Source organism: Propithecus coquereli, unplaced genomic scaffold (assembly GCF_000956105.1).
Source record: "Propithecus coquereli isolate 6110/MARCELLA unplaced genomic scaffold, Pcoq_1.0 Scaffold81, whole genome shotgun sequence".
NCBI lineage: Eukaryota > Metazoa > Chordata > Mammalia > Primates > Indriidae > Propithecus > Propithecus coquereli.
This window is the reverse complement of record NW_012154285.1, coordinates 5,611,906-5,635,845: the sequence shown is the minus strand read 5'-3', so window position 1 is coordinate 5,635,845 and position 23,940 is coordinate 5,611,906. Positions and strand designations below refer to the sequence as shown.

Genomic DNA, 23,940 nt, shown 5'->3' with positions numbered 1-23,940 from the left:
AAGAAACTGTGACAAGAAAGAGCCAGGCAATTAGAGGATAAGATGGAGAGCACGCCTCCGGTGATGGGACCGGCCCACACTCTGACTGCTAAGACAAAAGGAAAAGGTGGGCAGAGGAATCACATGTGACCAGGAACCTATTTGTAGGATGTCAGCTTCCATTAAACTCTTTGGGGAGCTGTGAGAGCTCTCACGTGTGGGCTGCCTTCACAGACCAGGGAACAACAGCTGGGAGAAGTCTCGGTCTTTGAGACAGGCCTCACAATTGTCTATAGTATCACAAGATGTCTAGGGGGGACTCAGGGAACACCAACGATCACAATGGTGATCATCGGATGGTGGTCGGTAGCACCACACCAAAGGCCAGAAGAACGTAACCTCATTTATCGCTGTCAACCACCCCATGTGGTCGGTACCCATGACTTTCATTCCCATTTCCCAGATGAGGAAACAGGCTCAGACCCATAGAATGCTGGCCAAAGGCAACATAGCTATCAAGGGGCAAAATCAGTATTCAAATTCAGGCCAATATGATAATAAAGCCCAAGCTCCCACCCAGAGCCACCCTACCTCCTGAACAGGTGGCTTCCCCAGCTGCCTCTGTCGCCCCACCTGGAAGAGGGAGAGACTGCTAGTACGTACGTAGCCTTCACCTTGTTCCCCTTACCTTCATGTTGTGTGACTGGGTGACGAAGTGGATGGGCACCCAGTCCAGCGCATCCTGGGCCCGGGAGTTTCCGAAAGGGGCCACGTGATCTGGGAAGCCCTGGCCCTTCAGCAGGCTCTCCACCTTCTGTGCCACGAGCCAGCACGGGACAGCTTTGGTCAGTCTTTGGGAAGGAAAAAGGTCAACTGAACAAGTCTATTGTTCATCCACCAGCAGTTTTTAAAGGCCTCCACACGTATGCTTTTCTAGTTTCATTATTTTATCACTCTCCAAAATGGGGAGTATTTGACAGAAGCTAAAGTGTCTCTAGGCCAGGCACGTTGGCTCACACTTGTAAGCCCAGCACTTTGGGAGCCGAGGCAGAAGGATTGGTTGAAGCCAGGAGTTCAAGACTAGCCTGAGCAACATAGTGAGACCCCACCTCTACAAAAAGCAGACAAATTAGCGAGGTGTGATGCTGCCTGCCTATCTGTAGTCCCAACTACTACAGAGGCTGACACAGGAGGAGCCCATGAACCCAGCAGTTTGAGGCTGCAGTGAGTTATGATGACATCACTGCACTCAAGCCTGGGTGACAAAGCAAGACCTGTCTCAGAAAAACAAACAAACAATAAAGTGTCTCTAACTTTGTGAAATCTTGGCCAGGAGGATGAGTCCAAAACAATGTTTCCCAAACTGTATTCCACTGAAGCTCTCTGTACAAGAAGGGTTCCATGGCCAAAAAGTTGGGGACTTTGCACCTCCATGTCCTAATGTCCTTCCTGAAGCATAGTCACACATTAAAGGCTCTGAGAAGTCCCACAAGAAGGAATCATGGTTCTAACTTTAATCTGGTGTTTCCCAAACATATTGGACTGTAGACCTACCCCTCTGACACTGTATGGAAATGTATTCCATGGAACCTCCTTTGAGAAACGCTGGTCTAAAGGGATCAGCACTAACACTGTAAAGGGTGAGCATGGATCTAATCAAAGTCATGGTGTAACCACCCTGGGGAGATGTGCACACGGGGGAGAATGAAGGGCAAAGAGCCAAATCGTCATCTTCCGTGGCGGGAATGCAATAAAAAATTAATAAAACCAAAAAATCAAGAAGTAGCACTATATGCAAGTTATCTAAAGATCTGGGAGTAGATTTCCAAAGAAACCAGCTACAAGAGTTGAAAGTGGTGGTGGCTGGGGTGGGGCAAATTAGGATAAGAACTGCTGTTTTTATAACAAAACATGCAGAGCTACTTGACATTTTTGTGTTATGTGCATATTTGGAAATAAAAAGATAAAATACAGATCACATTCAGTCTTCCCTCGCTGGTTTTGTTGTACTGTGTATATTAAAATTCAGAAATATAGGAAGGACTTTCAGAGGAAATATTTTTGCTATTAACTCAAAGGTTATGCAACCTTAAAAATGAAACATAAAAAGCCTTGAGACTTTTCCACTGCCACGTTTGATAAGAAAAATGACTGTAATAGTTTTGCTACTGTTCATTAATAATGATAATAAACTATATGTAGCTTTTGTAAGCACTCATTAGCTGATGGAGAGGTTTGATTAAAATGGGGATGAGTGGGAATGCTTTGTTTTCTGATCAACACAAATTCAAATAGAAACAAGTTACTCTTACCTTAGTTTACAGCCAGATTGCATATTGTACCCAAATAATACCGGGGTCCGGATCCCCTCGATCGCTAAGCAGTCTTGCTCAGTTGTGCTACGAAGAATAGTAAGTTGTCCATACCTATCTGTGGTCTGAATTATCCCAGATATTCACAGACAGTTAAGGGATAATCAACCAGTGCTGATTCTCAGGTAAGAAGATCGTGTCACTTGTGTGACATGAGTGAGACCCAAAGACACCTTCTCTGGGCCTCAGAGATTTTGACATTTATTTCCCAGGAGAGGGCAAAAAATACTTATAACTATTTTCCTTGATTAGTAGATCTGCAGAAGAAAAACCCTAAGAAACTAGCCCTTCGAAATTAATTCTAAACTTTCAAGATCACTAAATTTGTTTAGGAGTCTCTGTTTAAAAGTGAAATTAAATAAATGCAGATGTCAACTTTTCTGTGTTAGATTTTCATTTTAAAACACTGATGTTTTCTTAGGACATGCTGCTTTGCCCCCTACAGCCTGTCTCCACTCAGCCCCACCACCCATGTGAGCCGCCCAGAGGAAGCTCTGGCCGGGACTGGTCTCTCCTTCCCATAAGCAGGCCCTGGGACCCTCAGCGACAAGAAGTGTGGCCCATGCACATGGACAGGGAAATCAACCTCCTCTATAGCACCAAAAAGGATATCCCTCCTGAGGCTGGACGCCAGCAGCCAGTGGGAGCCCCACAACATAACCAGGGTTTCCACTGAGAGGAACTGGCTTTGTGTTTTGCTGAAACACAACACAGAAATGACCCCAAATGATTCTCATTTTAATAAGGAGATGGCAGGGAAAAAATGAAATGCTTTTCATAATAAAATCTGGAATTACCAACAGAAGAATTTCTCCCCCTACTCGTAACTATAAATATATCTGCTGAGTGTAGGAGTAAATCATACTGTAAAAGAACAAGCTGCCACGGAAGGGAATCTTATTCCCAAATGGAAAAGGATACAAGGACTTTGCCTGGTTTTATTACAAACTCCACATGCTACACACAAGCCCTTTGTTCACTAGAAATTGTTAGATGTGATAAAACTTCCAAATTGAATTTTTTTCACTAAGAAGTTATTAACTTGCAATTAAAAACTTACTTTACACAAATTTGATCAAACTTACCTGAATAAAATGAATTTCAAACTTTTGCTGCAGTGGAACCACTACACTGCTAACTGTCCCCAGAAGGAAAGAGAGATCAGCTTTTGTAACTTCACCTGTGTCTGTATATGTGAGGCTGTACTTCACCTAAAAACAAAATGATACTCCAAATATACCTGTTTCCATTACATTTCGGTAGCTTTATTAAAAACTCAAATAAGAGGCCAGGCGCGGTGGCTCACGCCTGTAATCCTAGCTCTCTGGGAGGCCGAGGCGGGCGGATTGTTTCAGCTCAGGAGTTCGAAACCAGCCTGAGCAAGAGCGAGACCCCGTCTCTACTAAAAATAGAAAGAAATTAATCGGACAACTAAAAGTATATAGAAAAAATTAGCCGGGCATGGTGGCGCATGCCTGTAGTCCCAGCTACTCAGGAGGCTGAGGCAGGAGGATCCCTTGAGCCCAGGAGTCTGAGGTTGCTGTGAGCTAGGCTGACGCCACGGCACTCACGCTAGCCCGGGCAAAAAAAGCGAGACTTTGTCTCAAAAAAAAAAAAAAAAAAACTCAAATAAAATATACCCAGGCAGCAAATCTTTTCCCATTTCTCCATTTGTTAAAGCTTTTCTCTGCTATCCCGTCAGACTATCAGAGGTGTTTGTTCCCTCGACATCACCCCCAACAGAGGGGGTCATCAGAGCCTCTGTGTGCCCAATACCTAAATCTGCTGGTTCAAGCAGAATGTAATTAGCCTAACAAAAACAACAGCAAGAACAACAAAATTTTTTTTTTTTTTTTTAGAAACAGGTTCTCACTCTGTCACTCAGGCTGGAGTACAGTGGCATCATCAAAGCTTACTGCAACCTTGAACTCCTGGGCTCAAGTGATCCTCCTGCCTTAGCCTCCCAAGTAGCTAGGACTACAGGCGTGCACCACCATGTCTGGCTGGCTCATTTTTTTTTTTATTGTTATTTTTTTGTAGAGACAGCATCTCACTACATTGCCTAGGCTGGTCTTGAACTCCTGGCCTCAAATGATCCTCCCACCTGAGCCTCCCAAAGTGCTGGGATTACAGGCATGAGCCACTGTGCCTGGCCAAAAACAACAGAATTTTGATGTATTCTTGCAAGTCACTAGGTTTGTGGAGACAAGTAAAGAAGCGTCCTGTGATGAGACAGTGTAAAGGCAAGCAGGATGCCAGGCCAAGCAAAGCGACCATAGGATGGACCATAGCCCCCTCCGGAGGGTGTCCAGTTACCACGCAGGACGTGCAGCTCGAGTCTGCCACAAACAAACTGTCAAAGCCAAACTAGACACCTACCTCAAGAACGACATTACTGCAGAGTCTAACGGGCCCAGCGGTGATGAGCGCCGGCTGCAATATGGTAGTGTTTTCCAGTCGGGTGAGCGTTTTGTTCAGAGACTGAATGATGATGGACTTAACAGTGATGGGCACCTACGGAGTGAAGAAGACAAGAAGACCTGGATTACTGAAGTTACTCTACACAGAGGTCAATGGGTTACCATAACAAAAAGCTCAAAACAAACCTCCACTGACATACTGCCAAGCGAGGGGAAGCACGCTACAAAACGATGTGCGTTCTATGATTCCACACTTGCAAAAATACAGATATTTATATGTAAAAACATATATATAACATTCACAAAGAAAATACACGAGAAGGATAAAACCAAAATCTTAAAAGCAGGTACCTCTGAAAAAATACGTTCACTCAAAAACTTGTACAGGAATATTCATAGCAGCACTATTCATAATAGCTAAAAACTAAAAACAACCTAAATTTCCATCAACTTATGAAGAGACAAATAAAATGTGGTATATCCATTGAAAGGAATATTATTCATCCATAAAAATGAAGTGCTGATACATGCTACAATATAAATAAATCTTGAAAACATGTTGAGTAAAAAAAGCCAGACACAAAAGGATGTACATATTACATGATTCCATTTATATGAAATGTCCAAATAGGAGAATCCATAGAGACAAAAGCAGATCAGTGGTTGCCAGAGGCTGGGGAAGAGAGCTGGAGAAGAATGAAGCGTGACTGCCAACACGGGTTTCTTTTCGGGGTGATGAAAATGTTTAGAAATTACATAGTAATAGCTGTTCAACCTTGTGAATATACTAAAAACCACTGAATTATATACTTTAAAATGGTGAGCTTTATGGAATGTGAATTGTATTTCAAACACATACACAAACTCCACCACACCATCAAATGCGTAATATATACACACACCCGCTCACTTCCAAAACTCAACTCCTACTGATAAATATACACACTCAATACACACATGTGCACATTCCACACAAAGTCCCAGGATACACAGCCTTAAACCCCCACAACCTCCCTAAATGTACACACCTGACCTAATTTACACACAACTTCTACAAACACCCCTACACACACACAAAGTGGTGGCCTCTGGGTGGTGGGATTATGGGCAAGAGAAAACAGACAAACCTTTTAAGCAGAATACAGGAAGCCCTGGTTATCCCAAGGCTGTGAAAGGACATTTTTCATCTATGGCCATTGTCAGCAAAGTGACTAAGCAATAAGCAATCCTCTAAACATAGCTGGACCTCTTTGTACTATAGGACAAATCTGACATTTGTTCTAAATTTCAATTCTTGGAAACCACTGTCTAGGAAGGAATCTAATGTATCCAGCTGTTTATGTTGCTTTGAACTTTGCCCTCAATGATGTACCATGCTGTTTACAATTTAAAATTAGTAAGTATGTAAGCTGTCACTTTGGAGATAAACAAGCAGTCTTTGTCTGCTCTCATGACCAAGAAGACCTGCAGCTATCCTTATAAGTCAAATACCTCTCACAGAAGAATGTGACATGATTCAGTGACAAAGACAAGCTGTCATGTGATAAGAGAGACAGAAGGCAAAACCAGTCACAGCAAGGCGCTCCGTATAACAAGCTGCACTAATGAGCTTAAGAGTTACGTAGAGGCTGGGTATGGTGGCTCACGCCTGCAATCCCAGCACTTTGGGAGGCTGAGGTGGGAAAATTGCTTCAGGAGTTTGAGACCAGCGTGAGCAACATAGTGAGACCCTGTCTCTACAAAAAATTAAAAATTAGCCTGGTGTGGTGGTGCATGCCTATAGTCTCAACTACCCAGGAGGCTGAAGCAGGAGGATCACTTGAGCTCAGGAGTTCAAGGCTGCAGTGAGCTATGATCACGCCACTGTACTCCAACCTGTGCAACAGAGTGAGACCCTGTCTCTAAAAAAAAGAGCTATATATGGTGTTCCAGGCTGAGACTTAATTAGCCTTTAAGTCATCCAAAGACAACCCTGGATAGCTTAATCTGAGCATCCTGATCCCTGATGTCAGCAGTGACACACAGGGTTCCAAGAAAGTGAACACCCTTCCATTCCAGCCTCTGATGGAGCTGCCCCCATGGTGTGCAGGTGTTGTTGGCAAAAACTGAAGGGTCCAGTTTAAATAAGCTTTGGAAAGATCGAGGGACTACTGTAAATGGCAAGATATGTCCCAGTCCCAGCATTTCACTGGAACAGTCATAAGAATAAAACAGTAGGACTGTTCTGATGTCCTCAGTGTCCTCCTTAACCATATCCCACCCCCGCACCACCCACTGCTAAGAACCACAGCATTACTTTACAATGAAACCCAGGGCTCCGCTTAACCCTTCACTGACGGCTCAACAGGTACTGACAATGATTCTGGGCAATCACAACAGGCTTCACTTAACAGGGAGATGGGATCCAATTTCTGTATTCTTGATCCTCTAACAGATCTTAAAATTTGCTTGTTTAAAAATATTTAAACAAATCCCTACTATTAGTTTATATGCTTGTCCTTTAGAGTACAAGCTTGGTGTCACAGACCTGAGTTGGAAGTCCCGGTCTGCCACATCCTGTATGGCCGCAGGATGTAAAGAGGGAACGTGTGTGAAGCTTGTAACATGGGGCCTGCCACTGAGTAGAGCAAATCCAATGTCATGGTGAACTGTAAGGTCTCTGGGGCCAGACTGCCTGGATTCCTGCCCCAGCTCTGCCACTTCCCAGCTGTGTAGCTGTGGGTGAGCTAATTCCTTTCTCCGTAACTCATCTGCCAGAGAGTGACAACAGGACCTACTTCCTAGAACTGCCAAGAGGATTCAAGGACTTCAGATGTGTACAGAACTTAGAACCAGGCCTGGAACCCACTCCATGCCTTCTAGTAACATCCATCATTCCTCATAATGTCTTCCCAACCTGACGGGACCTACCTCTTAGTCATTCATCACTTAACACATAACCCACTGAGTGCCCAGTACATACTGGCTACTGCCCTGGAACTCAGGCTGTGTCATGAACAAGGCAGACTGGGTTGCTGCTCCCACAGACGGTTCAAGTTTTGAATGGCAGAATCAAGCGCTTTCTAGTAGTTGGAGGGATGAGAGCTAGCCCATTATGTGACCTTCAAACTGAGTTCCTGGGAGCCCTAGGGTTCCTCAGAGGGATCAAAGGGTGGGTGGATGGGGGAAGGCTGGGCAGGTGGAGGGCTTCAGGCCCCACCCTGCTCCAACAGGGCATCCAGCACAGCTCCAGATCCATCCATGTTACACACCAGGGAGGTTCTGCTTGAGTCTGCATTTGAAGAAAGGGCTCTATAACTGAAACAAGTTTGAAAACACCTTAGCAGACGAAGGAATCCAGCCCACACACACTAGTGTGAAATCCAAAATCACATGGCTATTTCTTTCTAAACTCCCTCAAACATATGTTTGTGCCCAGAGACTTAATGAAGCTGATTACGGTCGGTGTGTCACTGTCCCAAGTGCTTCCTGTGTGCATCCTCCCACTCAGCCTTGCGTCGAGCCTCTGCACAGACACTCACCATCCACTCAACAAAGGGAGACTGAGGGGTAAGTCAGACAAGAACACGATGGCAAAGCTGAGTTTTGGACCTACGCTGACCAGCTCCACAGGCTTTGGAAGACTATGACAAAGCCACCACCTTGGACTTCCTTGGGGACTGTGTTCACAGGCAGGCCTGGGGCACAGACCCTAGAAGGGGGCGTAGAGGATCCATGTTCTTTCTCTCTGCTATATCCACAGAGGCCTTGGCCTCCTGACCACAGCTCAAAAGAACCCCTGGGCTGGGGGTGATAAGGCTTTGAATAGAATCTACCAGATCAACCCCTGAAGGTACACTCTGTGGGTGCACACCTCCCACATGTGTGTGTACACCCACTGAGCAAAACGTTTACAGCTTCTACTCTGGACAGACAGCATCCTGGGAGCTGGCCAACTTTCCTGACGAGACCAAGAAGAGAGCAAGGGACACCCTGAATGTCCAGAAGCCAATCACACCCATTACCAGTCAAGAGAGCTGTGTCACTTAAACATGGACGAGTGTGGAACCACAAGTGAGGGAGCTGGAAATCCTGAAGTGCGATTCAAAAGGGGCACGTGCTAAGGAGTTTCCCTATTTCACGTGTGCTTGCTTTTTGACAGATGTATTTGTTACCGGCAACAAGGTACCCTTGTAGTTACAATAATATTCATTTCAAAGGGCTCAGAAACAGGACAGTGTATTATAAGCTATCTTACTTTCCATTAAGAAATACTCTTACCTTTGTTCTTGAATTAGGCACCTAGAAAAAAAGAAACCATAACAAATTGTGTTAAGTACGACAAAGAGAAGCATTTTCATTGCTTTTTCAGACCTTGGGTTAAAGAGCGTATTTATCTTACCAAAGATTTCACAAAGAGGAAAACAGAATTTCCTTGATCAAGACTTCCCATCTACATGTTTATGTTGTAATCAAAAAGGTAATGTTGCATTTTCTGTCTATGTTCATTTCCTTCAGATCGAAGCTCAACCAGCAGTCTCAGGAAGCCTCCCTGCTTCAGTGTCATTACTTCATATTTCCAAGTGGCCATCACTGCCACAAGCACTGTGGGGAAGGCACAGGTCCTGCCCTCTTGGTCACTCTCACTGCGCCTGTCCTCACTGGAAGGTGACCATCGCTTGCCCAGACATTTCCACAGCTTCCTAACTGGTCTTCCTGCCACTAGCCCAAGCCCCCTCGATGCCAAGCTCCGGCCTCCCCCATACGACTGGCATTCTCTTCCTGAGGGTTCTACCTCCCTTCATGCCCTGTCCCCCATCTCTCCCAACCTCATCACAAGATGCCCTATTAAGCCACTGGAAGCTTTGAGGAGGGGGAAAAATAGACATGTTTGGGAGTCTTGTACCATAAGAGAACTACACCTCGATGCCTAGGGGAATACTTCTGGGACTACGTCCAGGACTACTTCAGGACCACTGTGAGAAGTCAGACTAACCGAAGAATTCACAGGCCTTGATGGCTGACTTACAAGACGAGAGGGAAGGGGAGGGGAGAGGAAAAGGTTACACTTGATTCTAAAAGCTGAAACTCAGATGAATAATGGTGCCATGGACCACCCTATGCCTCTACTCCCAAAAAAAGGAAATGGGGGGTTGACAATAATCATGTGGTTTTTAATCACTGAAAAACGTCTTCTCGCCTTATTCAGTTCAGGCTTCGGTCACTGCCACCAGCGAAAAGGGGCCTTCACCGCTGTGCCCTCTTCCATTTCCTGCCCTTTCCTCACCGCTCTTTCGCCTGCCAGACAGTGGATTCTCTCTTCTTTTCTGGGCTGTTTCTAACAGAGAGCTTTTTGGTGCTAATATGATTATTTCTGTCAGACATTAAGACATTTATATGATTTCTAAAGTTTTTAGTTGTTAGTAAAGATTTCATTTTATTTCAGGTGACAGACATTATTGGTGACCATCAAAATGAACAGAAGGAGGAAAAAATGAATGAAAGCAAAATATGAGCTAACTGCACGAAAATAAAAATTTTTTTAAAGGATTATTTCAATAATCACTGATACCAAAGTACTGGAGAAAAGAAATTTCAATTTGAGTGTCAATCATGTACTGAAATTATTCTATACGTGTCATATTTTAAAACAAAGAACAGAAAACATACCTAATGAATCAGTTCCACTTCAAAATAATTCTTACCCTCAAAATTTCGGGGCCGCTGTAATAAGCCATGCCAAGGGCTTCAATTTTTTCACATTCTTCTAAATTTATTGCTCTGGTGCACTTAACAGCCTGGTTCATTAGAAATGCTGGAAATCATAACATTCCCAAGGGAAAAAAATACAAAAGAAGAAATTTTTCAACTGTCCAATGGCAACTAAAAATTTTTAATCTAGGTAAAACTGCAAAATGAGTTACAACACAAATATGCAATATATTTAAAATAGGGTTTTAAATTATTTTTCAAATAGGTATTCAAAATTCATCAGATTCAAACTTCGGAAGGCACAAAAAGAGAACAAAGTCTCCCTCCAACACCTGTCTTGCCTCCCAGCTACCACCAGTCCCCTTCCCCAGAGGCAACCAAAATGAAGTGTCTTGTTTATCGTTCTGGAAATGTTCTATGCAAATAAAAGCAAGTATGTATACAAAATAATTTATTATTTCTTTCTCTTTTTGGAAACGACTACACACTATATATACTACTGTGCCCCTCATTTTTTTCACTGAACAATATATCTTGAAGATCAGCCTGTCTCAGTACATGAAGAGTTTCCTCCTCCTTTTTCAGGGATAATTAGTATTCTATTAGAGATGCAGCATAATTATTCCACCAGTTTCCTATTAATGGACACTTAAGTTGTCTGTGTCTTTGCCATCACTAACAATGCTGCAACCTATTATTTATTTCATGTGAGCCAGAGTTTCTGTAGAATTAACTCCTAGAAGCAGAACAGCTGTGTGGAAGGGCACATTCACTTGGAATTTTGAGACATATTGCTAATCTGCCCTTCACAGAGGCTGTACCAATTTACAGTCCCACCAGCTATGTAGATGAGTAACTATTTCCCCACAGCCTCAACTTTTTTGAGCTCTGACAATCTGATAGGGGAAAATGGTATCTCAGTTTGGTTGTCATTTACACTTTTCCTGGTGTGTGCAAGCTTAAGTGTCTCATCAACAGGATACATTTTGCTGTCGTCCATTGCTTTGATAAGCTTCTTCATAGTGACGCTCACTTAAGGGTGGGAGAGACATGCCTGCTGCCATCCACTGCTGAGGGGGCCATTCTGTGGGGTCTGTGGTACTCCTGAATGGAGCAGCAAGACCCGTGGGAGGCAGGGGAGTACAGGGGAGCACGGGCTGCAGGCCACCCGCGTGGGCTCTGCCCTCATTCCACCATTGTCTGAGCAAGAAACTGCACGCCACCCAGTTTCCTCATCCGCAAAACGCAGATGCTAACCTGACTTCAGAAGGCACAAAAAGAGAACAAAGTCTCCCTCCAACACCTGTCAGTGTTCAAAGGAACACTGTAAGGATTAAATGGAAAACACATGCAAGCACTTAACCCAATACCCAGCACACAGTAAGTGCTTACTAAATGTTAGCTGTTGATAAGCTTTAGCACTTTCGAACAACTGAAAGTGTTATACAACATCTGTTTTCAGATAGTGAGTTCCCCATCACTCCAAGTGCTCAAGCACTGACTGCGTGTGGTAGAAAAGATTCTGGCACCGGGTGGCAAATCAAACCATTAATATAACACATAAATTTGAGGTCTCTTCCAACTTGCAAATTCTGTTTCTAGTTATGAAACCTGTTTAACTACTACAAAGATAACCTCATAACAGCAAACTGTTTACAGAGAAAAAGAAAACGGCCAATCTCTTACCTGCAGGGTTATTATCAGTGCACAGAGATGATGTCAGGGGCGAAGGAAATCTCAGAAACGAATCTGAAGTCTGTAGACGAGCCCCATACTGCAAATACAAGCACCGACAGTCATTATGGTATTATTACGGCATTCGTTCAACACTTACTGGGCACCTACTATGTGCCAAGCAGCACGGGAGGCATCAGGGACACAGTGATGATCAGCAAAAAACAGATGTGATCCTCGACCACGTGGCGCTTATGTCTAGCCGCCTCATTCTTTTTTAAAGGAGCTATGTTTCTGTGTGTGCATTTTACTGTATTTGCAGGCTTTTTGATTATGGAATTCCTCTGGAAGGGTATACAAGAAGCTGACATAAGGATTTGCCTCTGCAGACAGGAACTGGGTGGCTGGACACAGGGGTGAGAGAATTATTTTCCACTAGCATTCATTATTTAAAGAACAGATAAAATATATATTAAAATAATAAAATCATAAAAATACATTTTTATGACTCATTTTTATGAAAGAATGCCTTCTTTCCTCAAACTAAACCCCATGAAATTCTTCCCCAATATTCAAAACCCAAATTTGCAGCTATTGGGCATATAGCTGATTTTCTTGGATTTGAAAGTTTATCCAAATCCAATGTGTTGGTGCCAACAAGGGTAGGGGAAAGCAAGCCCTTTCATTCACTGGAGCTGGGAGTGTAAATTACTGCAATCTTTCTGGATGGCAATCTGTTATCAGTATTTAAAATTTCCATTCATTTTGACCAAGCTAACCCATTTTATAGAAACATATCCTAAGGATTTAATCATACAAGTGTACGACAAAGATATATATGTATATACAAGAATGTTCACTGTGGATTATTTATAATAGCAAAAACTACAAACAAATGTCTGTTAAGAGTGGAACAGCTCAGATACATACACAGCAAGGAATACTTTGTAAAATGTAGCACTAACCCTAGTTTTGACAAGTTACTTTCCTGTGCCTAAGGTAAGTGGGAACAGTATGTCCCTCCTAGGGTGTATGAGGCAATGCCTGACACATGGAAAATGCTCAAGAAATGGTAATTTTTATGTTGACATGGGAAGATGCACAAGATTTATCACTGAAAAAGACATTTTCTAGAATAATGTGGATAACTATAAATCCCAATTCTGTATAGTACTATATGTACATTTTAACAGATGTATTTAAAAGTCAGGAAGAATACACACCAATCTTTTCATAGTGATTTGCAGTATGAACTTTAATGGAGACAAGAGGCCTTTCAATTTTTACTTCTATACCTCTGTACTTTTAACTTTTAGAACTAGCACATGTTGCTTTTATTCTTTTCTTTTAAAAAGATGCTTCCAGGTTGGGTACAGTGGCTCATGCCTGTAATCCTAGCACTTTGGGAGGCCGAGGTGGAAGGATAGCTTGAGCCCAGGAGTTTGAGACCAGCCTAGGCAAATTAGTGAGACCCTGTTTCTACAAAAAATGGAAAAATTGTGTGGATGTGGTGGCGTGTACCTGTAGTCCCAGCTATTCGAGAGGCTGAGGCAGGAGGATTGCTTGAGCCCAGGAGTTGAAGGCTGCAGTGAACTATGATCGTGCCACTGTACTTCAGCCTGGGAGACAGAGTAAGACCCTGCCTCAAAAAGAAAAAAAAAAGAAAGAAAGAAAGAAAAAGAAAAAAGAAAAGAAAAGCAGCTTCCAAAAAAGTTAAAGTTTATTCAAAATTAATATATGTCACATTTAAAGGTATACTAATGAATAGATACAGAACAGCAGCACACATGCTTCCAATGTCTATAAAACTAAATACAAGTTTGGGAAAAGAAGACCAGGCATCCATTCAATCCACTCCATGTTCTCTTTCCGCAGCATAACTCAAGCTTATTTTGCTGCATCTTTTAAGGCTGAGAACAACAAAGAATTCCACAGAGAAAAATGCAAGCTCACCACAGAATAAACTACCTTCAATCTATATTCAGAATTCAAATATTCAATTTTAATCTTCATGATCTTTGATTTGCAGGCATGAACATTAAGTTTTTGTTTTGAGACAGGCCTTACTCTGTTGCCCGGGCTAAAGTGCAGTGGCATCATCATAGCTCAATCTCAAACACCTGGGCTCAAGTGATTGTCCTGCCTGAGACACCTGAGTAGCTGGGACTACAGGCACATGCCACCCTACCTAATTTTTTTATTTTTTGTAGTGACAGAATCCCTCTGTGTTGCCCAGGCTTGTCTCGAACTCCTGGCTTCAAGCAATTCTCCCCTGTGGGCCTCCCAAAGTGCAAGGATTACAGGCATGAGCCATGGGCCCAGCCGACATTAAGTTTTATAGTCTGTACTATCAATTCTATGTCTCAGGGAAGCCAATTTAGCTGGTAACATGCTGAAAATTAACTTACAAGGACAAGATATTTGTGGCAGGAAGGGCAGACTCGGTAAATGTTCTTGGCTCACCTCATATTTAGCAGTATGTGGAGCATCCAATTTGGATGGGAAGGAAACATCTGATTCAGCATTCAGTGAAAAACCATCAGATGTTTTCATCAATTTATCAAAATTGTTTTCATCAGGCACTTCTGTGTTAATAAAGGATAATGCAGGTTTATCTGTTTTTAGAAAAAGTATTTTAATCAGTGTAAAATATATACTATATATGACTCATGTAATATTTTAGAATCAGCTTCTGGAAGCATTAAGGCTGATGTGGAAAAAATAAAGTGTCTTTTTCCATATTCACTTCTCCCAGCATTTCTTGAAGCTTGTTAAACAAACAGGATCCCTAGACTCGGCCTGCTTCTCTAACGGTAGGGAAGGAATAGTTTCCTGCACCTGCAAGTAAACAGCCCAACAGAAGCCAATAATAATCAATATCTTTCTCCAGTCCATGGACTAATGGGTCTGCTCCATCAACCTGTAAGGGGAAGCTCTCTCCAGATGCCTATGGGAATGAAAGAAGCCTATTTCTCCTCTCACACAGCCACGTTCAAAGCCCTGGAGAAAAATGTGTCATGTACAGAAGAGAGAAAGGAGAAGAGAACAGGCTGGTATGTACATTAGGCTCATGTCACTGGCCAGTCATCACTTCGGATTACAAATCGTGCAGAGCATTCACCTAACTTTTCAATCACAAGGGAATAAAACCAAAAGATATTAATATAAAGATATTCTGAAAAGATGATGTTTAATTAATAAAACCATAAATGTGTCACTAATCTTTGATATCTTGATAACATTTTACACTCACATGTTCTTTGGATCTAAACACTTATGTGAGCTAAATATTCAGATAAAAATAAGGTCCTGTTTTCATGCAAATGTTCTTAGTAAAAATAAAAGAGAAAAAGGAAATAGAAACCACAGGTAATGTTCAAAGCAGAACCTGATTTTCAACCATTAAACCCAGAGGAAATAAAGTAAAAAAAAAAAATGTATATATAGAAATCTAAATTCCTGTGTATGTCTACATATTACAAACACCTCTGAAATCAAATGTAAGGTTTCAAAAGACAACTACACAAGCACGATCTTTTAAAGAAAGCGTGCATGCCCACAGGTCTATAAAGATACCTGCAGTTACCTGTGAAATGATCTCAGAAGATATACATTATACATATAGCCAAAACATAAAATAATTGCTTTAAATCTAACTGAATGAGACTTTTTCCATAAAATAACTTTAAAACAAAAATTTTCCAGAATTTCACAAACTATATCAAGGTTGAATACTTACAGTTTGTATTACGAATGCAGAAAATAGATGGATTGATCTGGTCAACAAGTTTAAATATCCTTTGAGGTGGATTTGCTGTAAAATTCAATGAATAGATGGCTGCTTTTTGACTACAAAATTGGCTATCACCCCTGAAAATTAGAAAAAATAATAATACAAACTTATAAGGCATAAGCACACAATCTTAGCAAGATTATTTTAAAACTGTCAGCTGCTTGTACTGGGCTATATTAACAGATACACAAGGATATTTATGAAAGCATGATGTTAGAATTGAATCCATTTTTATTTATTCAGTGTTAAAATGTTTGGCATTTGGGCCAGGCACAGTGGCACATGCCTGTAGTCCCAGCTACCTGAGAGGCTAAGACAGGAGGATCACTTGAGCCCAGGAGTTTGAGGCAACATAGTGAGACCCCCATCCTTAAAAAAAAAAAAAAAAAAAGCTTGGCATTTGAAACATTTTCCTCTAACGGGAAAAAAAAATTAAGTAGAATAACCTTTAAGGAAATCATGTCAAGTATGGAATGTAGATCACGGTATAATTTTGATGTCAATGAACCTTATAAATTCTGATAACATCAATTATATAAAATTTTACAGACCTTCAGATTGTTTATAAGTAGCCACAATACATCCAAATTTCTTGTCTTTAGATACATCTGTCTTCAAAAGATTGTGAGAATGGGAAAATATACTAAATGTCTTCATCATATACCAGCTTATTCATACACATCAATTTGTTTAACCAATCCTCTACTGTTGGTTTAGGTTGTTTCTAATTTACCCCAATTATATATAATGCTATAATGGCATCCTTGTACATACATCTGTATGTCTCCTGTTATTTCTTTAGGATATGTTCCCTGAAGTGGAATTGCTAAGTCAAAAGACAGGTACATTATTTAAGGCTTCTGAGACACACTGCCAGATTGCCCTCCAGAAAGGCACAACATACATCCTTACCAATACTGCAGTAAGACGGCCTATTTCCTTGTACTCTTGCCAAGACTGGATATTGTCAGTTTTGATTGGCCCTTAAAGGGTGCATACGAATAAAATAAAGGGAATGGGAGGCTAATCCAAGTGCAAAAACAGCCCTGGCCAAGGACGGGAATGAACTGATGGTTTGGGGAATCTCTGAGTACCAAGGCTGGGCTGGAGTGGAGGCTTTGAGATGGAGGTTAGTAGGAAATAGGTCCTGAAAGAAGTTGGGAATGCACTGAATCCACGCTGAGGAGTCCATAGGTAATGAGAGCTTCTCAAGGTTTTTAGCAAGTAAATGGTAAGAGAAAGTGCGAGCTTATACAGTGGAAGGGAGCAGGGATGGGCAAACAGGAGGGCTACAGTGAAGAAGACTCAGAATGGGACCCCTTTCTCCCCTCCTGTCAGCCAGCTCCCTAATCTTGTGCAGCACATTGCTGTCAGCAGCAGATCTAGATACTTCTCTCTAGTTCCACCATCACAGCCTTCAGGGAGAGGAAGGTAACCATTAATCCTCATCTGCAATAGCTTCTTACTTGGTTCTCTGACACCAGGCTTGGCCCTTGTGACCCATCATGTAGGCTGCTGCAGAATTCCATAACACCAGAATCTGAGCCTGTCACTACCCTACCCCCTGCGGACTTCAGGACAAAGTCCAAAGCCCTCTCAGCACACACACAAGGCCCCTCAGACCAATCGTACTCTCCTCTCCACACTTCTCTTGCCCCACCCCTCTAGCCACAATGAGTTACCCCTGTAGTTAAGCAACAGATCATACCCCTTCCCTCCCCTCCCCTCTTCTGCACCAGGCCCCAGGACTCTGCTCCCTCAGCGTGGAATGTACTTCCCTGATTCCATGCTGGCCAACTTCCATTTGCCCTTCAGGACCCAGCTCAGCTCAGCTCATCTTTTCTGGAAAGCCTTCCCTCATGGAGCTGAGTTTGATGCCACTCCTCTGAGTTCTCCCAGTGCTTGGTGCAGAAACTGCCATCCACTCATCTGTCTCCCCACTCAACGGTAAGCCCTTTGAAGGCAGGAGCGTGTCTAACTCATCTTTATATCCCTGGTGCTGGCATACAGGAGGTGCTCAAGAAATGTGTGATCAGGAGTGAAAGACTGCTTAGACGAGACAAGACAAGGAAGCAGCAGGAGCTGGCAGCCTCCAGGTTTCTGGTCTGATGTCTGCCTGCAAGGCTGATGGTAGAGGAAGTCAAAAGGGGACACAAAATCAGTTAGCGGTGAGGGGAGAAATTCATTGATCCATTCAACTTGTTTTTAGTGAGGGCCAACTATGTGTCAGGACCTGTGCTAGGCTCTGGTGGTACAGAAAAGAGATCTTTCATTCGTGAAGCTTCTAATGGGGAAAAGAGACATCAGTCCATTAAGCTTACCAATGAATTTACAAGTTATTAGGTGACAGAATTAGTTGTTAGTTTAACAAATGAAACAAACCTTTTATGAATTGGAACCTACATAATGAGAATGCTCAATTAACTAGGATTATGACTTTTTTATCTTTTTTTTGAGACACAGTCTCAGTGCAGTGGCGTCCTCATAGCTCACTGCAATCTCAAACTGCTGGGCTCAAGGGATCCTCCTGCCTTAGCCTCCTAAGTAGCTGGGACTACAGGCACGAACTACCGTGTCTGGCTAATTTTTCTATTTTTAGTAGAGACAGGGGTCTCGCTCTTGCTCAGGCTGGTCTCAAATTCCTGAGCTTAAGTAATCCTCCCACTTAGGACTCCCAGAGTACTAGGATTACAGGCATGAGCTACCATGCCCAGCTGGATTACGGCTTTTGATTCGGTTATTTCTATACCGCATATTTACAAAGAAAGTCAATCAAAAAACTCAAAAACCTAACTCAGAAAAATGTGAAGTCCTGTCCTGAGGGTACTATAGATTCAGCTCTAACTTCTAACTTCTAAACTAGGGGTCTCCAAACCCCATCTGTTTTTATAAATAAAGTTTTATTGGAACAAGCTAAGTGCATTCATTTATTAATACATATTCTATGGCTATTTTTGCTGAACAATGGTACAGATAAGAAGTTACAACAGAGACCCATATGGCCTGCGAAACTTAAAATATCTACTATCTGGCTCTTTACAGAAAAAGTTTACTGACCCTGATTCTAAAAAAGCTATATCTAAAATTACTATATTGACTAATAAAAAACAAATGACATTCTAGAAAACAGTCCCAGGTTGGAGAAGAAATCCCACTCTCAGGAACCTGTACTTACTAAGGCAGGAAAGCAGAATGATTTTCAAGAAAGTGTGAACCATGCTATAGTCTAGGTAGCTAGAAAATTAAATCTAACTACAACATCCATTCTCCAAGCATTTTTTACAACACTAGAAATAGAATCAATTTCTCATTGGTCAGTTAAATAGTTTCTCAAGGGAAAAACACACTGTACTTCCAAAAAGGATTCAACCTATCAAGTATCAATTGCTAAAACTTGCTATAAGGCTAAATTTAAATTAGTTATCTCCGAATAAGTTGGTCCCATTTTGAATAAAATTAACCTTTTCTAAGTGCTGTTTTTTCAAAAAGTTTTAGAAATCTGAATTATGAGAACAGATCATTCAGAACGGTTATTTCTTTACTTGTAATCAACTGGGAATGTCATTTTCCATTGTTCTATACAATGTGAACTGTGAAAATTGGCGGTAGAAATACTTAACAGAAAAGTACAAAGCTTTCCTATCTATTTAATTTTCTAAGTACTATGTCCACAACAAAAGCTGTAAAATTAAACTGCACATTTCACCCCATGCTATATAGGAGACAAATATGCTGATACAGAATATGTGATGTGTTTCACTCAAACTGAAATGTAATTCAATCTCCAAACACTGAGAGATTTCATTATACTCTTTAGAAGAAACACACACTCTCTCCTGTGTGCCTGCATTATCATCTGGCTGGATGTATGCATGGGATAGCTACTTATTTACATATTGGTTTGGACAGTATGGTTTCTGAATCATGCAAAATACAGGAAATCAGGTTTGGATTTTTCAGCCCAGGGGAGTTTTCACTTTCTGTCCCCAAATTTTATTATCCTGGTCAAATCTGATCAAAACTGCACGTGTCATAAACTTACGTGACAACTGGAACTGAGCAGGTAGAAAAGACGCTGAAATCCACAGAGCTGCAGTCAGGATCACAACAGCAGTTGATGTCACACTGTGCTGGGGACAAGTCACAGACACACAGAGCAGCAACTATAGAAATAAGAAGGGTAGGATCCAGAGCATCACAATCAGCAGGTGGTGACTGTCCCCTGCCACTGCAATGCACCATAAATCAACTTCATACCCGAAGTCCATTTTATTTTTCCTATTGCGCTTGGGGGGAAATTTGTGAAGTGGAAATTAGTCAGTCTGAGCACTCGACATTTCCCCAAGGTGGCTAACCATCTGACCCGCTTGGAAAGTTCTGTTTGTGCTCTCTCTACAAAAACTCTGATTTGGTAAGCTGAGTATAAAACCCAGACACCTGTACTTTTCAAACACTTTCCAGGTGATCCTGAACCAGCACGCCTAAACCATAATAACCTGCCTGACCATAAGAACCATTAGTTTACAATTACAGATTCCCAAGCCCCTCCACCGGAGACTGATGCAGAGGAAGGACCCCATTTACTGCCTCCAGGAAGGAGGGTTTTCAACCTTGTCCCTCTCCTCACATATAACCTGCAGCTTTGAAGCTAAACTCATGTTCACAGTCTCTTGGGCAAGAATCAAACTGGCTCAGGTGCTTAGAATATATTTGGCAATTTAGACAATAAAGCATGGGGGAGGGGTAGAAATCTCCCCACTTGGCAACTTTTAATTATTAATAATGAAGATTATCTGGATTTTTAATTCCCTATTTTATTCTACCAACGAAAAAACCCTTTTAAAGAAGTAGTAAACCATGAGAATGATAAACACTGAATTCATGGTAGTGATCATTGCTGGGAAGGAGGGAATAAGATCAGGGCTTTAATCTTGTCTGTATTGTTTTCTTTTTCAAAAAAGATCTCAAGTCGAAAAGCCAAAAAAGGATCTCAGGCAAATGCTGGTAGAGGGTCCATACAACACTCTTATTTGTATATATGAATTATTTTACAATAAAAATGAGCTTTAGAAAAATATAGCCCATAATAAGTATAGCATACCCTGGGAAAAAAAATGTGTGAGGGGAAGGTTCAGTCAATAAATATGCAATGATTTCTTAGTCTAAGACAGAAAAATTTCCCTCCTTAAGTTTACAGTGCTTCTCTGTAGCCGAGGACTCTTCTATGTGCTTAATAAAATAATGATGCAACTGATGCACGTTAATGTAAAAAATAAAAAGTGTTTTAGGATCCCTGCCTTACGCGTTTAAAATTATAATCTTGCTTTGTTTTCAAAACTTAAAACCATTGTAGGTACCTATAACACTGCTGAGGACAAAGCAATAATGTTTAATAACTCCACTTAGGGGAAAAAAAGGTCTCTACCCAGGATGTGAGTGCACTTAATCATCCAACAAGTATCTTTTGAGCCCTCGCCAGGTCTAAGTAGCACTCAGCTGCTATTTCGTGCCTCTTATCAGCTGCATGACTGGCTCGTGGAGCAGGGTACTAATGAACACAGCTCAGACTCACGATGAACAGTTATCACTCTTCTCTTCCACCAACTGCCTGCAAGCCATTCTGTAAATTTCCATCTACTTCTCCACTCAGAGTCAGTCTCCTGCTCCAACATTTATCAGCTGTGTGTCGACCCATAATTAGGTAAGTACTTCAGCTACCTGGAAAATGGGGATAACAATACCCACATCATAGGGTTGTTGTGAAGATTAAAAGAGATACATCACAGGTGACATGCTTAGCACAGTGCCTGTCACACAGTAAGCAGTTAATAAATGAACTATTATTACTGTCACAGGCTAAAGGGAGGTCCTTTAAAAAGATGAAGACAGGCTGGGTGCAGTGGCTCATGCCTGTAATCCCACACCTTGGGAGGCTGAGGCAGGAGTATTAATTGAGCCCAGGAGTTTGAGACCAGACTGGGCAATAGCAAGACCCCATCTCTACAAAAAAAAATTGTTTTTTAATTGCGAGGCATGGTGGTGAGCACCTGTAGTCCCACCTACTCAGGAGGTTGAGGCAGGAGGATCACTTGAGCCCAGGATTTGGAGGTTGCCGTGAGCTATGATGACACCACTGCATTTTAGCCTTGGCAACAGGGCAAGACTCTGTCTTAAAAAATACATAAATAAATAAGCTGGGTGTCGTGGCACACTCCTGCAGGTCCAGCTACTTGGGAGGCTGTGGCAGAGGATCACTTGAGCCCAGGAGTTGGAGGCTGCAGTGAGTTGTGATCATGCCACTGCACTCCAGCCTGGAAAACAGAACAAGACCCTGTTGCAAACAAACAAAAAGATGAGACAAGTACAAATTCATCCCCCATACTGAAAAAACAGCCCTGACTACGTGCCCTAATAATGGTGGTTCAACCATAGCTTCATTTTGGGGAGAAAGTGCATTAACATATGGAATACTGGCCGGGCGCGGTGGCTCATGCCTGTAATCCTAGCACTTTGGGAGGCTGAGGCAGTAGGATCGCTTGAGCCCAGGAGTTTGAGGTTGCTGTGAGCTAGGATGACGCCATGGCACTCTAGCCCGGGCAACACAGTGAGACTCTGTCTCAAAAAAAAAAAAAAAACAAAAAAACATATGGAATACTATGTCGATAAAAGATAAACCAGTCCTTAGAGAGTTTCAGGCATTGAATACTTGGCTATATTCTGTCCCAATTTATCACTGATTTAACTTCCCTACTAATTCATCAAATCAGCAGTTTAAATGTAAAACAGCTTTGCTTACATAAAATAGAAAGTATATTTCTCTGTACTTTTTCTTACAGACTACTCATAATTTATGAAGAAGGCCTTTGGGAGAAATAACAGTTCAGAAACCGAAGTTAAGTGCTAGTGTTCAGGATGTCAGCAAATGATGACTTCTTTATTTACTAGCACTGAGTCTTATTCAATTTAAGATTTCTTTCTCTTAAGATTTTTTTAAAAACTTATTGAGGTTACTCTCAATTCACAAAGAGGATTTCAAAAATTTTTTTCTTGAGATCACAAACCCCTTTGAGAATCTACTGACTGCTATGAACTTTCCAGAAAAGTGGACAGTCACAAAATTTTGCACTCAATCTCAGGGAGTCACAGCCATTGCCTGAAGTCATCCATGTCAACTCATATAATAGTCACTAAATGTTGAATTCCAGGATTAGAAGATCTGAGAAAAAGGTTAATTATCCCTAATATGAATTCTAAGAAGTGGGCATAAGCCCTCACCCCATACCTCCCACCTCAACCCAACACAGGCGCAATCGTGGGTTTTCATAATTCAAGTCAATGGACAAGGGCCTTGACCTAGTCACATTTAGTAAGCTGCTAGACCTCTGGCATCCATTTTTAACGTAAGTGAAAAGTTAAATGCAGCCTATTCATTAATCTCCACCACTGTCTACAAACTTTAGATTTAATTTCATTTTCGGCTGCAGGGATTCATTATTACCTTTAGATTAACGTTGTCTAAGACCACTTCAAGTATTTCAAAGATTTGATACTGTCCCACTTACACTCTCTGAGCCCCAGTGTCCTCCTCATCTGTATGACAGTGATAGTATCTACCTCTCAGAGTTTTCGTGGAGAGAATTAAGGTCTACGGAACACTCAGCAATGTCTGCACGCAGCGAATGTTCAATAGGCGTTAGCTGACATTGTTAAATCCTCACTCAGGCTACCCTCTCCAGGTTGGAGCTCTGTGGACGCCCAGCAGTTGGCACTTGGTACCCACCGTCTGTGACCGGGGTGGGCCTGGGGCCGGAGGAGAGCCCCGGCGGCCTGGAGGTTCCGGGAGGCCTAGGCGGCAGGGAGGGTCCGAGAGTGGCCGGAGCAGCCTCGGTGTAGTTGAGGGGCTCCGTCGTCAACGCCGGGGTGGCCCCGGCCTGGGCGCTCACGGAGGCCCCGCAGCCCAGGAGAACCAGGAGGAAAGGCGGGAGGCCTTGCAGCCCCATGGTCCAGCGGA

General features: G+C 42.2%; 1 protein-coding gene across 1 annotated transcript in view; it reads right to left on the bottom strand.

Annotated features, from left to right (window-relative positions):
• The window catches only part of TCTN1 (tectonic family member 1), a 25,976-nt gene extending 2,036 nt beyond the window's left edge, over positions 1-23,940 (bottom strand). The window contains exons 1-12 of the mRNA XM_012663537.1: positions 23,710-23,940; positions 19,972-20,092; positions 15,876-16,006; positions 14,600-14,751; positions 12,149-12,236; positions 10,456-10,565; positions 9,032-9,052; positions 4,731-4,865; positions 3,437-3,562; positions 2,964-3,049; positions 2,292-2,432; positions 668-830 (exon numbers count right to left, since the gene is read on the bottom strand). Coding sequence (XP_012518991.1) covers positions 668-830; positions 2,292-2,432; positions 2,964-3,049; positions 3,437-3,562; positions 4,731-4,865; positions 9,032-9,052; positions 10,456-10,565; positions 12,149-12,236; positions 14,600-14,751; positions 15,876-16,006; positions 19,972-20,092; positions 23,710-23,929 — 1,494 coding nt within the window. The 5' untranslated portion in view covers positions 23,930-23,940. The remainder of the gene's footprint in view (positions 1-667; positions 831-2,291; positions 2,433-2,963; positions 3,050-3,436; positions 3,563-4,730; positions 4,866-9,031; positions 9,053-10,455; positions 10,566-12,148; positions 12,237-14,599; positions 14,752-15,875; positions 16,007-19,971; positions 20,093-23,709) is intronic.